Below are 16,057 nucleotides of genomic sequence, written 5' to 3'. Positions count from 1 at the left end.
TTTGCTAGGCACCAATATACTAACACCCTCCGCAAATGGTAACTCTTGGAAGAGGGACCTTCAGAGGAGTGTCCTGAGGGACCTGCAGCTTCTCGAGTTTAGGATATTGGCCTGCAGGTGCCCATTGCTGATTTAGCTCCTCTGAAGGGTCCAAAGGCACTATCAGAACGTGCCCCCCCCAGTTGCTGTAGGGGCTCTCCAGGGCGTGGAAGGAAGGTTAAGAAAAGGGACTGACAGTACGTGGGGCTCCCCAGTGCTGCAGGAGTTCCCTGGTGGTCCACAGCAGGGTGAGTGGGAGGAGGGGAAGCAGTTGCAGAAGGTGGGGTTCCCTCCCAGACCATGTAAGTTGTCCTAGTCACAGTGGCACAGCCCCATAAATCCACTCGCATGTCTTCGCTTTTCCTGCTGAGATAAATGTTCCCTTTGAACCCTAAGCTATGTCATAAATCAGAGCTCTCCTCCCTTGTGTGTGCTGAGTCCCGAGCCTCAAGATATTCCTTGAACTTGGCACAAAAATGTTAACAATAGTGTGGATTAAAGATGCCCTGTGTTCCTGTGAAAGGGAATGTGCGAGGCCATTCCTGGGGGATCCATTTTCCTGTCAGGCGCCAGGCCCAATCTTTCTGCAGCAGACAGGGGAAGAGTAATGCCCCTTTCAGGAAACCGATCAAGGCTCTTTCAAGTGGTGCTTTGCAGAGATGATCACACTGGCTCAGGAAGCGGAAAGGGAGGAGATCAGAGGGAAGGACACTGGTTCTGAAGCCTTCAGGCCTTTTGTGTGGCTACAGAGGACCAGCTCCATCCATTTCCCAGCCCTCTTCCTGTGTTAGCACTTTTAAGGGATATTGGGGTTGGAGGCAGGGTGGCTGAGATTGGTTTCAGGTGCAAGTCACCTCCCCTGGTCCAGCAAGGTGCTGCTTTGGCATGAGTTGCTGCAGCCGTTCTAAACACTGACGCTGGTGTGAATATTGGCTCACCTGGGCCAGTCTTGTTGCTGAAGAAGGTTTGTTTTTAAATCCGGAGTTTCCCAGAATCTGTGTTGCATATGGTGCTGAATCTGATACCCGCATGCAGCTTGTCGCTGCCCAGAGGAGAAGGTCAAACCACAGCCGGCCAGGGAGGAGGTAAGTGAGGAATAGCACCTTGTACGTGTGTAGCGTAAATGCCAAATGGCACCAGGGCCGTTGTCTAGTAAGTCTGAAGACGGATTGTTCCATTTGATGGTGAATTGCAAGTTTTCCTATGATTATTATAAAACATTCCTATAGCATTGTAAATTTCCCCACTGCCTCGCTGAGCATCAGCAGAGCACATGCCCTGCCCTGAAGAGCTTCCTGGCTCAAGAAGAGAAAAATGCACAAGGGGCAGGAAGATGTGGGGGTTACTCATGAAGAGAAGAAGGGTCAGATTCATCCACAGTGTAACTCAGCTGACGTCACTAATGAGCGGGGCCTGAAGGGAGCAGGGGTTGTGGGAAGAAGCATCTTCCAGGAAAAAATTTGAAAGAGGAAAGAGATGGGCCCCTCGTTGGGTGTGAGTGGGCTGGACTTGTGATCAAATGGGGCATTGGAATATTTCTTGACAAAGCCACTAATCGACATCATTAAACCACCCCCAATGAGCGGCGGTAGCTATGTCGGAGGGGAGAGCATTTCTGTTGGTGGCACTTATGTCACTCAGAGGGGTGTTTTTTCACACCCCTGAGCAATAGCAATTGTACTGACAAAAGTGCTAGTGTAGACATAACAGACACCTACTTTTCCTTAGTTAGATCAGGGAAGGTTAAAAACAGCCATACTAGGGACCAGCAGGCTTAATACAGGGTAGGGTAGTTAGCAGGATGGAAAACTATAGCCCAGGGCGCTCCTGATGAATAAAGAACCCATGGCATTTTTGCAAGATTCAGGGTGTTAGTCTCATTGTCCTGACAAAACCCCAACTGGGTAATTATATTCTTTCATTCTATGGCTAAACCCTAACTTGGCCCTATCTACCTACCTTCCCACTCATCACCATAGTACCTAAGTTCTAAGCCCTTCCTATGCTAAACTCTTGTGTCGTGTTGCTGGGAAGTGCTGCTGCATTCCACCCAAAGCTAGGTGTGTTTTAGTGGTAGGGAAAGTGGAGTGATGCCGAGTCTAAAGTCGAGGGAAGCTCTGTGTCGGCTGCCAGGAGCAGCTTGGGCACTAGGGGGAAGAGGCAGCCAGCTCAGAATGTACAGTGTGTGAAAAGTGATCCCCACATGAATTGAATTCTGTGAAATAGTTGAAGCTTTGAAATGCCCTGTAGAAACCAGTTAATAACAATGGAGTAGTAACAGTAAGAGCCTGCCTTGTGGACTTATGTTCTCCTGTCTGCATTGCCATGCAGGCAGGCCCTGGGGGGTGGAGGGGGACAGTCTCTCACTGCCAGGGAGACTCCACACCATCCCTGCTGGCCTTTGAAGGGAGTCCCACGCAGCCCATTGCCTTGATTGCACGTAGCTCACTGAGATCTGTGGCTTAGAGGAAGGGTCCCTCTCTACTGTCATTCCAGAGGAGGCAGGCTTGCCCCTGAGCATTTGGTGAGCTGATGGCTCTGAATCTGAAGTCATGCGGATGCTGAGTGTTAGCTGCTAGTAGCCTGGACCCCAGGGGGAAGGGGCAGCCAGCTCAGCATGCTCCATGGATGTGCACAGAACTGTGCATGGAACAGGATCCCAGGGGCTGGAGTTTGTTTGCAAGAAAGATAAAGATAAAAGAGAATAAAACAATTCAAGTTGGGGAAGGAAGGAAGAGCAGAGTGGGATGGGGAGCAGATGAGGAGGAGGAGGAAGGAAGCAGTGAGACAGGCATAGAGCCTTTGAGACCCAGAAGAGAGGAAGGGGATGGGGAGGGAAGGGGAGAGGGAAAAGCAGACAGAATTAATTGTCAGAATACTAGTAGCCAAAACACATTGAAACCCTGTTATCTGCTCTTAGCTCCTGCCACCCCAGTGCTTGCTTACTCCTCAGACCCTCCCCCAGCTGTGCCCATGGCTAGCCAGCACTATTGCTTGCTCACTTTTCTGATCACCCAATTTGCTCCCAAGTGTGCAAACATCCAAATCAAACAGAAGCTTAGTGGCAGACTCTGCCCAGGTCCAGTGTGTGCTGAGCACAGCAGGCATGCGTTCAGGTTGCCTCTGGTGCATACTTTGTTTATATTGTGACGAAGCGGGACTGTTCTTAATGTTTCCTCTGAATAGTGTGGGGGTGCCTCAGTTTCCCCCAGGCAGTTCTTAAGTATCTAGGTGGTGGGGTAAGGGTGTATGATCACTGCAGAGCCCTAGAGGGCAGGTGTGTGCAGGGGTCTGGACACAGAGAATGGCCGACACCCTGTTTCCTGGCAACTGATGGCCTGGGCCCTTCCCCCCTGCAAGGTGAGAGCTAAAGGGTTGGAGAACAAAGGAATCAGGTGACCTCCTGGCCCGGGAAAGGAACAAAGCCCAGGGGAGAAGGGGCTGGAGGGAGTTTTCCGTTTGGGGCTGGCTGGGACATGGAGTGAAGTGCAGATGTGGTTGTCTGGCTCACTGCCCCCCAAAATGGACCCAGCTGAGGGGTCCTGTTCTCTGCACCTGCAAGCTCTGTTTTAGACCATGTTCCTGTCGTCTAATAAACCTCTGTTTTACTGGCTGGCTGAGAGTCATGTCTGACTGCGAAGTTGGGGTGCAGGACCCTCTGGCTTCCCCAGGAGCCCGCCTGGGTGCACTTACTGTGGGAAGCACACGGAGGGGCAGAGGATGCTGAATGCTCCGAGGTCAGACCCAGGAAGGTGGAAGCTGTGTGAGCTTTGTGTCCTGAAGACAGGCTGCTCACAGAAAGGAGACTGCCCCAGAGTCCTGACTGGCTTCATGGGGAGCAGTTCCACAGCATCGCCCAGGGACTCCGTGACATATATATATGGGCCTCATGTATTCTTTGATTCCATGTATTAAGTGGTGGCACAGAATCATGCTCCAGAATCTCAGCTATCATTTAAAAAAGAAAAAAATCTAGCCCTCATGGTAGCAAGGGAAGCCTTCCAAATGTGACCTGAACGTAATCAGTGCAGGAATGTCTGCCTGAGTCTGCAGAGTGCCTGAAACAATAACTCTGTAGTGGAAGTGCCCTCTGACTCTCAGTGGAGAATTAATTCTCAAACTTAATGATGACAGTTTAAATGGCACCATTGCTGACTATTTTACTGTCAATCATTTCAAAAGTAACATCCTGAGGCCGCAACCCACGCTGCCCTACTCAACTGCCAGAGACTCAGCTTCCCTCTGACAGCTTCTGTGGTGGTTGTGGTGTGTTGTTAGTACACCGGTCGGTGGCACACTGGGAATTGTACATGCAGAGGTAGTGTAACAAACAGGATAATCAATATCCAGTTAAATACCAGTGTGGGAAGGGCTGTGCTAAGTGGGTTGTTCACACTGAACACAGTGACACCCTCCACTATTCAATGTATCAAAAGTTGTTGCAGAGACTTCTCTCTGTGTGCTGGAGTAGCCACAGAAATTAGGCCTGGCCACGGGGTTTAGGCCAAGCTTGGAGTGGGATCTGTGGAGCCCTGGGTACTCGTGGATAGGGCCCTACCAAATTCTTGGTCCATTTCGGTCAATGTCACGGTCATAGGATTTTAAAAATCACAAATTTCATGATTTCAGCTATTTAAATCTGAAATTTCACGGTGTTATAATTGTAGGGGTCCTGACCCAAAAAGGAGTTGGGGGTGGGAGGGGGGTTGCAGTCCTACTATCCTTACTTCTGCGCTGCTGCTGCTGGCGGCTCTGCCTTGAGAGCTGGGCAGCTGGAGAACGTCAGCTGCTGGCCCGGAGCCCAGCTCTGAAGACAGAGCCACCAGCAGCAGCAGTGCAGAAGTAAGGGTGACATGGTATGGTATTAAGTGTCAGAGGGGTAGCGGTGTTAGTCTGGATCTGTAAAAGCGGCAAAGAGTCCTGTGGCACCTTATAGACTAACAGATGTATTGGAGCATAAGCTTTTATGGGTGAATGCCCACTTTGTCGGATGCATGTCATCCGATGAAGTGGGCATTCACTCATGAAAGCTCATGCACCAATACGTCTGTTAGTCTATAAGGTGCCACGGGACTCTTTGCCGCTTTTGTGGTATGGTATTGCCACCCTTACTTCTGCGCTGCTGCCTTCAGAGCTGTGCACCCGGCCAACAGTTGCCACCCTCTGGCTGCCCAGCTCTGAGGGCAGTGCAGAAGTAAGGGTAGCAAAACTGCAACCCCCCTAAAATAACTTTGTGATCCCCCTGCGACTCCCTTTAGGTCAGGACCCCCAGTTTGAGAAACGCTGGTCTCCCCCTATGAAATCTGTATAGTATAGGGTAAAAGCACACAAAAGACCAGATTTCATGGGGGAGACCAGATTTCACAGTCCATGACGTATTTTTCATGACTGTGAATTTGGTAGGGCCCTACTTGGAGCTCTATCCCACTCATGCCCTCATGTCCCAGTCAAACTGCTGCCGTGCTCTAATGTTTCCCTCATCTCTTCTGCAGATGGGATCCACAGCGTGACAGCCCAGTGCGTCCTGCGTGTCATCATCATCACAGAGGACATGCTGGCCAACAGCATCACAGTGCGGCTGGAGAACATGTGGCAGGAACGCTTCCTCTCGCCGCTGCTCACCAGCTTCCTGGAGGGCGTGGCCACTGTGTTGGCCACACCCAAGGAGGATGTCTTCATCTTCAACATCCAGAACGACACGGATGTGGGTGGCTCGGTGCTGAACGTCAGCTTCTCAGCGCTGGCTCCCCGGGGTGGCCACTTCTTCAGCTCGGAGGAGCTTCAGGAGCAGTTGTACATGAAGCGCATGACTCTGACCTCCGTCTCCATGCTGGAGGTGCTGCCCTTCGATGACAACGTCTGCCTGCGGGAGCCATGCCAGAACTACATGAAGTGCATCTCCGTGCTCAAGTTCGACAGCTCGGCCCCCTTCATCGCCTCCCCATCCACCCTCTTCCGGCCCATCCACCCCATCACAGGCTTGCGCTGCCGCTGCCCCCAGGGCTTCACTGGGGACTACTGTGAAACCGAGATCAACCTGTGCTACTCCAACCCCTGCCATAACGGGGGCATCTGCACCCGCAGGGAGGGTGGCTACACCTGCATCTGCCACCAGCACTTCACAGGTAAGTGCTTGATCCCTGCTGAGGGGGAGGGGCACGCTGTGTTGTGGGCAGGGCTCTGCCAGGCCTGGCCATCAGTGGGGAAGAGGGTCTCTGCTATCCCAGGATAAAGAGTCCTGCTTTCTGACCAGTCTTTGCCACATACCTTTCCAGCAGCAGTAATCCTGGTTCTTTGCTCCGTAAAGCAGTCTCCTGGGTCCTTCCCATCCCCCTCGCTCCTGAGGAATCAGCTGCTAGTGCTGCAGACTTAGTGGATTCTGCTGCTTTGAGTCTGTAAATGTCCCCTGGCTTGTGTTTTGCTGGTTTAACCAGGACGGGAGGCACTAGGTACAAAATGCTGTGGCCCTATGCCTGGCACCAGCCCTGACAAGGGAATCAATGCCAAGGGAGCTCCCAGCTCTATGGAGCTGTTTGTAACAAGGCTGAAACCCTTTGACTAAAGCAAAATGCCTTGTCCTAGCCTGGTATGTCAGGAAGTGGGGATTTCAGGGTTACCTCACGGAGAGGGGACTCTCTCCTCTTCTCTCAATCGCTTTCCCAGGGGCTGAGGAATGTCCATGGGAGGGGGAGGAAAGAGGCAGCTGTTTCTGCTCATCCTCCCAGTTGCTCATGGCTGCAATGCCACAGATGTTCCAGGCTGGCAGACATGACACTCAGGTGCCTCCCACACATGGAATCCACCCTCAGCTCTGCAGTGGCTGGAGCTTTCCATCCTCAGCAGCCTCTTGTCCCTGACAAGTCAGAAAGTTTCATTTCACTTGGGGAAATCAAACTGCTAAGGAGCCTGCTCCTCTGAGCCATTGCTGCAGGGTGCACTGAGGCAGCAGTCGGGACACTTGTGATGGGGGCTCCAGCCTGTGACGGTCACACAGTGCTGCTGGCAGAGATGCCCAGATCTATCGCTCAGCTTCCGGCGCATCCCCCCAGCCAGTCAGTTTATCAGCATCTGGCAGAGCCACTCAGTGCATTTGGGTCCCTTCCCCCAGCAGGTGGGAGGGCAGGGAGGGAGTCATTCTTAGGAGGGGAAGTAAGGCTGGCTGGTGCATGGCATATTCCACAGGGGGAAATGTGGAGACCGAGCATCACTCCAGAACTGCCAGCACCCCTGCTGCTTGGGAAGGAATGGAGAGGTTGAGTTGTGCTGTCCATCAGGGAAGGAGATTCTAATAAGGGTGTAGAGGCTGCTGGGCTGAAATCTGTACCCCAGTACTGAATCTGTACCCCAGTGCCAGCCCCCAGGAGCATGAGGAACAGCTCGTACTGCAGGAGTGTGACCGGGACTGGGGAACACTGGCAGAGCTGTGGTGGGCTGGGCCAGGTCTGGAAGAGTCGAGGTGCTGCAGGTCAGGAGTGAGGGGCCTTGCAGAGCTGTGTGGGGATACTAGGACTGCAGTAGACAGGGGTGCTCTTGGTCAGGACTGAGGGACATGGGAAGAGGTGCAAGGACTGGACTAGCAGAGGTGTTGGCCTCCTAAACTAGCCCTGTGCTTGCATGGAGAAGTGGAAAGGGAGCCTGTGGCTGCTGGTGGAGTGAGGATCTCATTGGCTGGCTCCCAGGCCTGTGGCTCCCCTCAGCTGGGAAGAATTGCTGTGGGGGATGGGGGGGTAGCAGATGGCAGGGTTGTGAGCAGCTCCTGCATTGTGGTTACTGGTGAGATAAGCAAAGTCAATAGTAATTAACCCCCAGCATTTAAAGTGTGAACAGACATTAGCAGAGGGGTTAATGAGCTCGTTTCTCTGTCACTTCCTGCCATCTCCCCATCCCCCACAAGCAGCCGGGCAGGTAACAGGACCTAGTGCCGGGTGGTTCCCTGCTCGGCTCCGGAAGCCCCAAGGAGACAAAATGGGAAGAGGCAGCTTCCCCCTCACCCCTTGTCCCAGGTTCTCTCTGTCCGTCTGCTTGTCTAAGTGTTTCCATGGCCCTCATCACCTCATTTCCCAACCCCTGTCGCCTGCTCTGTCACTTGAGCCCAGCTCTGAGCATTATCCCCTGGGCTGGTCAAAGCCTTGTCAGGGCTGATCGCCATGGCAAGCATAGCTCAGCCGGCGAGTAGGGAGAGGGAGTGTCAGCCTGCTGGGAGGGCCTGGCCGGTAGCCTGGGCCAGCCAGCACCTGTGTGCACAGAGTGCATTGCCCTGCCAGGGTGTGTGCAGCAGCCAGAAACTGTTGCAGATTGGGCCTTTGGATGTGAGCAGGGCCAGGCCAGTGCCCAGGACTCGCCCCCTCCTACTCCTAGCTCTGTTCCTTCTCCCTCAAGCACAGGGTTCTCATGGGCTGTCCGTGGCCCATTGCTCTCTCCCTTTCCTTCGCAGGAGCGTGTCTCCAGCCTGGTTACACACCCATCTGGATAGGAGTCCCTCCAGGTCTTTCCAGGACCTGGGCCTTCCACTGGGCTCTGTGCTCCCCACATTGGTTTGCTCTTGTCCTGACCCTGTGAGCTTTAATGACCCCAATGACCTAGCAACAGCAGCCTCTAACGCGTCGTGGGGTAACAGCACAGGGTCCAGGCCAGGCCTTACCTAGAGCTGGGCTGTGTGGAGACACTGGGACCTGGCGGGCTGAGGGCTCCCTGCATGCTGATTCCCTCAGAGTAATGAGTTGGGGACTCTCCTAGATCGCTGTGCACTGGGAAGGATGCTGGGGTGGCCCTGGGTTTCTGTGCTCACTAGAATCAGGCTGCTTGCCCCACAGCATGTCGCCAATATGATGTAGCCCTATCCCATTCATAGAATATCATAGAATCATAGAATATCAGGGTTGGAAGGGACCCCTGAAGGTCATCTAGTCCAACCCCCTGCTCGAAGCAGGACCAATTCCCAGTTAAATCATCCCAGCCAGGGCTTTGTCAAGCCTGACCTTAAAAACCTCTAAGGAAGGAGATTCAACCACCTCCCTAGGTAACGCATTCCAGTGTTTCACCACCCTCTTAGTGAAAAAGTTTTTCCTAATATCCAATCTAAACCTCCCCCACTGCAACTTGAGACCATTACTCCTCGTTCTGTCATCTGCTACCATTGAGAACAGTCTAGAGCCATCCTCTTTGGAACCCCCTTTCAGGTAGTTGAAAGCAGCTATCAAATCCCCCTCATTCTTCTCTTCTGCAGGCTAAACAATCCCAGCTCCCTCAGCCTCTCCTCATAAGTCATGTGTTCTAGACCCCTAATCGTTTTTGTTGCCCTTCGCTGGACTCTCTCCAATTTATCCAATTTATTTATATTCGAGGGCTGTTTGATTTGTGCCGATATGTGTCACCAGGGGAGGCCTGTGCGATGGGCCCAGGCTAATCCTAGGCTGAACGTCAGCACCCAGAAACGCATTCTGGGGATGGCCCTGGTTGTGCTCCTTCAGCACAAAGAGGGTGGGCTAGTGTTGGGAGGGAAGTGAATAGCTGTTGCACTTGAGTTCCCTGGAGATGAGACAGGTATGGGGCGGTACTCCAGAGGCAGCCCTGGGTGGGTGTGGGGGACACTTGCTGTTGTGTGGGGGAAGGGCCAGTGTAGTAGATACCACAGAGGAGAGACAGACCAAGAGGGGAGAGTAGAGAGTCCAGGACTGCAAGCCCTGGGCTCTGAGGAGCTCTGGAGCCTGTGACCACTTGAGGAAGAGGGGAGGAGGGTGAGGAGTTCCCAGCCCTCCAGTTGGGATGAATAAAACATGGCTGCTGCTTCCTTCCTTCCAACCCCCCTTCTCCCACAGTGCCGGCTCAGAGGAATACATTACTGATCCCATCAAAGGGAGGGAGGGTGCTTTCATTTCAGAGACAATGAAAAATGTCTCTGGTTCCCTTGGGTGCATGGCTGCCTGTTCCCAGATTTAAAGTGACAGGAACTCCCCCTTTGATAGCTGCATGGATCAGCCTTGATCTGTGTTAGAAGGGAAACACAGGGCGGGGGAAGAGAGAACAGGGGGCTGATGCTGCAAACCTACAGCAGACAGGGCAGGTGTGTGTGGGAATCCCCCGTCCTCGCAGCGGGGTGGTGAAGAGGGCTCCGACCCGGTTTGCAGTTTGCAGCTGTGGGGGCTTAGACTGCAGATACCAGGATGTGGGGATTCCCAAGGGGCATGTGGTGTCTGGCTCCACCCCTCTGGAAAGGCTGTGAGGTTCCTCCTGAGCGGAGGCACAGTGCAGGGACAGACGTTTCCAGATACTGTGTGGTGTGGCGTCATTACAAATATAACCCGGCTGAAAGGGGCGGTGGCTGGCTTGGGGGCGGGGAACTAGACATAGCACCTTCCGCGTCCAGTGCTCCCCTTCCAAGGGGGGCTCAGGTCATTGGGCCTGGCTGTTCCAGGGGCTGGAGGAAAGAGACAGGGCCTTTCACCTGCAGGCCACCAGCTCCATCAGGTTCCAGGCCAGCCGTAGCTGTAATTGTGGCCACGGCCAATGTGAATTGAGTGTGCGGTGCCAGTCTGGTTCCTGCAGGATCACACGGGTCAGTGCTAATCACCCCCTGTGGGGAAGCTCATACCAGAGAGGCCATGGAGAGTAAACTCCTCACCTCTTGGGGACAGAGTCCCTCCAGGGCAGGGCTGAGGCACACAGGCAGGGCAGCATGGGAGGGAAGCCTGCCCTACCACTCGGTGGGTAGATAAAGCTGGTGCTCTCCAACCTGGCACCCTGCACCAGTAGGGTCACAGGCCCAGCTCCTCCCACGCGGTTAGGGTCCGAACTCCCACTGACGTCAGTGGAAGTGAAAAGCCTAAATATCTTTGGAGGTGTGGGCCAACGTATTCAGAGACCTTCGCTGGAGCTGTCCTAGGGCAGCACTCTGGGGATTACAGGGTGTTTTCCCTACGGACAAAGGGAGCCTGTCAACCTTCGCCATCCCAGGGTCCGGAGGGATAGCTCAGTGGTTTGAGCATTGGCCTGCTAAACCTAGGGTTGTGAGTTCAATCCTTGAGGGGGCCATTTAGGGATTTGGGGCAAAAATTGGGGATTGGTCCTGCTTTGAGCAGGGGGTTGGACTAGATCACCTCCTGAGGTCCCTTCCAATCCTGATATTCTATGACACTGAGAAAGAAGTTTCCTGTTGAAGAAAGGAGACCCAGCTTCCTCCATTAGCTATGTTATACTGCGTGCAGGTGAGATGCTCCACTAGCAATGCTGCAGGGCACGGCCATGAGGGTTTCTTCTTAGTGGAACTGATGAAATGAGTGCATGTGAAACCGAGGGACTGGAGAGCTGAATATTGTCAGGAAAGGGTGGGCAAGAGCTACTGAAGCATCCCACTACTGCTCGGCTGATGCACCTCATCCCCTACTAGTCCAGCCCTCGGCTCTCCCCATATGGCTCTGCTGATGCCTCACAGTACTGACCCACAGATCCAGCCCCCTCGTGCAGCAGGGGCCCCTTCCAGCCTCCCTTGGGCAGAGACTTCCAGTTCTGTCAGAATTGTGAGCTGGTTTTCGTATGCAGTTAGGCTGAGAGAGCAGGACTCTTTGCATTGGTGACCTGAGCAAGCTTGTGAACTCCGGTCTACAGGGCTACATGTGCAGTAAGAGCCCCAGTAATTACGAGTTTGAAGGTGTTCTCAGCCATGCCATAAAGCCCGTATGCTCCGGTAGCTAATGAGTATTGAAATAGAGAGGGACTCATCCCTTCTAACCCTGGGATCCTGTGGTTCTCCATTCCCTCTCCGCAGCCACGGGTAACAGAGAGAAACCCTAGTGGAACTGACATTTCCTGCCTCAGTGACCATGGCAAAGAGTTCAGCTTGCTGAATGATGGCGCAAGTGTGACCTTAGGGCCCTGCTGAAGTTCCAGCCATGGCCTTGAGTGGCAGGCAGCGCCACCCAGTGGCCATGCAGGCAAATGACGACAGTGCATTCGCTGTTGTAGCTGTGGATATTGGAGATAAGGTAGGTGAGGTAATATCTTTTATTGGTCTGACTTCTGTTGGTGTGAGAGACAAGCTCTCGAGCTTTGTGTAAGTGCAAAAGCTTGTCTCTCTCAGCAACACAAGTTAGTCCAATAAAATACATTACCTTACCCACCTTGCTTGTCTAACAGCGTATGCACGACAGACCTCGACATACAGCACAGGAAGCAGAGATGGGAAAAGACCCGTTAGGTCATTCAACCTTTCTCCCCAACCAATGCAGGATTGCTGCCCCAATCCAGTGTTCCAAGCCAAAGGAGGTTCCCTCTAAAGACAGAGAAGAGTTCACTCTCCAGAGTGTATGCAGTCCCTGGCCTTTCTACTGGGCCTGCTGTCAAAAAGTTAATCTGATGGCATTTACATTGGTGGCTTATAATGAATACCCCAGTCCATTAGGCTAATGGACTAAAACCAGGTCGTGTTACCTGGTTTCCTGGCTGTGGATTGGGTTCCCTGTGGATAACCCAGGTTCTGTTACTCCGGGGCACTAACCCCATTTCATCTCCTTGCTAGTCCCTTCATGGGAGCAGTAATGTGTGCCCTTTACTCCTCACACCACAGCCAAAGCAACAGATTGAAATAAGGAAATGGGATGGCTTCAGTCAGTGCCAGCAAAATCTGACTGTGTCAATTTGTTCCCCTGCTGTTCCTGTCTTTCCTTGCAACACCTCAGTTCTGGCCTGAACTACCCCATTCTGCTCCAGTTGTGGGCCTGCACACTGTGCAGCCAATGAAACTCGGTCCACACCTGCGACATCCCTGATACTCTAATTCTGGTCCCAGCAAAGCTCTACTCATGTATCGCAGCCCAGACCTGCAGCCTCCCCCCATTACATTCTTGGGACTCGACCTAGCCCTGCCGATGTCCCTCACTTCTGACCTGCAACCTCCCTTTTATCCAGGCCCACTCTTCTCCAAGCAGAGACCCCTGGTAGCTTCTGGGCTGTGGACAAACATCCTTTATGGACTAGGCTGAGGACAGCAAACTCATTTCACTTATAGCTGTGAGCTCTGGGCTCTGGAGGAGTGCTGCAGCAGAGTGAAAGGCCTTTGCAGTGTTTTACTGGCTTTTACAAAGCATTTCCATCTGCTTGGACCTTTTTGCTATGCAATAGACTAACCTGTTAGTGCTTAGTGCCAGGATGTAGGACCCTGTGGTAGCAGGGGCTTTGATGTGGGAAAAACTTTGGGAATCTTCAGGCCATAAGTGCCCATCTCACCCGGAGCAGAGAGGATCTCTAGTGGCTTCCAACTAGGGGGTAAGATCAGATCTGCTGGGTCCAACCACCAGCGAAGCCTGGCCAGGTGTGCAGTGGGGTCAGGTGCCTGCAGGGATCAGGTCAACTCCCTGCACTCGTGCTCCAAAGGGAAGTGCTTGCACTGAATGAACTCTGTGGAGTGAGGCACATATGGGGCCCAGTTCACTGTGTCACAGTCCCTGAGACTCTCTGCGTTAGGGGGTTATGACTTGGGTCTGGGCTCATCATAGGAGGAACCCTCTGACCTGTCTCAGCCAGGCACCAGGTCCATCCCACAAGAGGAAGAAGGGAGGATTTATGAGAGGCCCTCTGCAGTTGAGGGCGAGGGGGCCAGATGCAAGCAGGAGCTGGGAGGCACTGTCTGGAGATTCATCTGTCAGGGCTGCTGGGAGGTGGGTCGTTGGTGAGCAGTACACATCCCACTCCAGGCTGTTCCCCTCTCCTAGCCTATGGGGTTACAACTAGCATTGGCAGCCCAGAAGGCAGATGTATTTCAGCTCAGGGGTGGAAGGACTGAAACCCCAAAGGGACCCCCCTGCAACCTCCGTGATCCCATTGGGCTGGAGAGCCAGAGCTCTGGGAGGTGAGAGGCTCACCCCTGTGGTAATTAGGAAGGGTGAGGGACAGCCTTGTGCACCTGGGGAGCAGCTGCCTGTAGGCTCTGCTGCCCACACCATCCTGACCTCACTGTGGCACTGTTCTCTGGACTGTGCTGGATCTGGGGCAGGAAAGCCTCTCCGGGGACTGGAGGCAGCAGGCAGGGCTGGGAAACATCTCTTCCTTAGGGACGAGGCTTTGGGTGACAGCTGAGCCCTGAGGCCAGGGTGAGGAGCAAAGACCTGCCTTGTGCCTCTGCTGAGATCTGGAGGGAGCTCTCTTAGCTCGGCGGGAATCCTCCTGCAGAGCTCCGCCTGTGCACCTTGCACCCACAGCTGTGCCCAGCTGCCTCAGGCCTAGCAATGGGAAACACTTAGCCTCAAGGTGATGGAGCTGGGCACCACTGCGATGGTGCCTCCTGGACACGTGGCGACCTTTAGGTTTCGCCCTGGTATGTGAATTATGCCCCTCCACTAAGGAGCAAGAACAGACAGAGCTGCAAGTCCATCATATTCCCGCAGGGGGCAGAGTTACAGCCCTAAGGGGCAGGTAAATCCTGCCCACCCAGAGTGCCCTGGCCGTCCTTGGGGCATGTCTGTCCTGGAGCCACAGGCAGCGTGTCTCACACACACGGTCTCTCAGTGCGTCAGGGCAGGACTGGCCAGCACTGGGGAGCAGGGAACTGGCACCAAGGCTGATGGGCCCAATGTTGTGTGACTCACAGTCAGGGAGGATATTTGGCCAGCTCTCATGCTAGGGGGATTCTTTACAGGACCTGGGAAGGGCAAAGTGCCCAAGCCCAGGCCCACCGGGGGGCCTGGTGCTTGGGGAATGGAACTGGGGTGGCAATGGGCTGCTGTCACATGCTCGTGCAGCTATGGGGAAGGGAGACCTGTTCAGCTGGCCTCCAGCCTGGCTGGTTCCTGTCCAGACAACTTGGGGGCAGTGACTTCCGTCCCGTACTGCTGGGAGCCACAGTCTGGATGGGCAATGCTGGGAGCCTGGTTGTGTCCTGAGCCCCTTGTTCCATTCTCTTCCCCAACAGGTGACAACTGCGAGGTGGACAGCCGCTCGGGGCGCTGCCTCCCTGGCGTGTGCAGGAATGGCGGCACCTGCACCAACTCTGCGGATGGCGGCTTCCAATGCCAGTGCCCCTCCGGGGGCTTTGAGAAGCCCTACTGTGAAGTCTCCACGCGCTCCTTCCCCCCCAAGTCCTTCATCATGTTCCGTGGGTTGCGCCAGAGGTTCCACCTCACCCTTTCCCTCTCGTAAGTCCTGCTCTTCCTTCTACATGAGCGTACTTCCCCTCGAGGGGGTTGGCGTGGGTGCCCAGGGCTCTGCCAAAGCACCTGGGACCCACCTAGCCCAGGACTCTCCCAGCCCTGGGCCCTGCCGAAGCACCGGGCCCCGGGGTGGGGTGGGTGTCAATTTATCCAGAGGCCCCTGTGAAGTGCCTAGGGCCCACCAACTATGGGCTGGGCCCTTGGCCCACCCGTCCAGTGAATTGCTGAAGTGCCCAGAGCCCTCCCCACTGAAATGCCTTGGTCCTGCCCAGCCGCGGGGCCTATGAAATACTTCCATTGCCCTCTGTAAACCCTTCACTCCTGGGATTTGCAGGGAAATGCTCTCTCCAGATATTGCACTCAGCACCCCCTCTCACACACACCCCCGCTCCTCTTTGGAGCCCTGCTGGTAGAGCTGCATGGGGCCCTGGCAGGCTCTCTCTCACCAGAGGGCCTCTCAGTGCTCTTCATCAAGGAGTTTAACTGGAGTAACAGATGTGCCAGCTGTTGCTGTGATTTCCCATTCTGCTCGAGGGGGCATTTCGCCCTGGAATACCGTCTACTGTTGTCCCCAGCCTGCCCTTCCTCTGGAGGGTGCCCCAGGGAAAAGATGCTGTGCTTACACCTCCTCCTCAGGTGTGTGTTCTGGTGTGAGTATAGAGCTCTTCTAGCAGGGAGTTCATTCACCACTTGGAACCACCGTCCAGAATGTGCTTTTGTACTGGTGTCCAGGTCTTCCTGCAAATCACTGACCGCTGCGGAGTAAATGCACATTGCTGTGGGTAAATACACTCTGGAAAGTATTGTCCCTGGTTCCCGCTGAAAGGGGGTGGAACGGCTGGATCGGTTAATTCCTTGTGACTCTCTAAGGGGCACTG

At 54.2% G+C, this 16,057-nt stretch overlaps 1 protein-coding gene across 1 annotated transcript in view; it reads left to right on the top strand.

Annotated features, from left to right (window-relative positions):
• CELSR3 (cadherin EGF LAG seven-pass G-type receptor 3) overlaps positions 1–16,057 on the top strand; it is a 112,039-nt gene that overhangs the window by 15,661 nt on the left and 80,321 nt on the right. Inside the window, 2 exon segments of the mRNA XM_077821482.1 lie at positions 5,532–6,164; positions 14,942–15,164. Coding sequence (XP_077677608.1) covers positions 5,532–6,164; positions 14,942–15,164 — 856 coding nt within the window.

This window comes from Eretmochelys imbricata, chromosome 7 (genome assembly GCF_965152235.1).
Source record: "Eretmochelys imbricata isolate rEreImb1 chromosome 7, rEreImb1.hap1, whole genome shotgun sequence".
In the NCBI taxonomy this organism is placed as follows: domain Eukaryota; kingdom Metazoa; phylum Chordata; order Testudines; family Cheloniidae; genus Eretmochelys; species Eretmochelys imbricata.
Note: the sequence above shows the minus strand (reverse complement) of the source record. Positions and strands in the feature narration are given on the sequence as shown.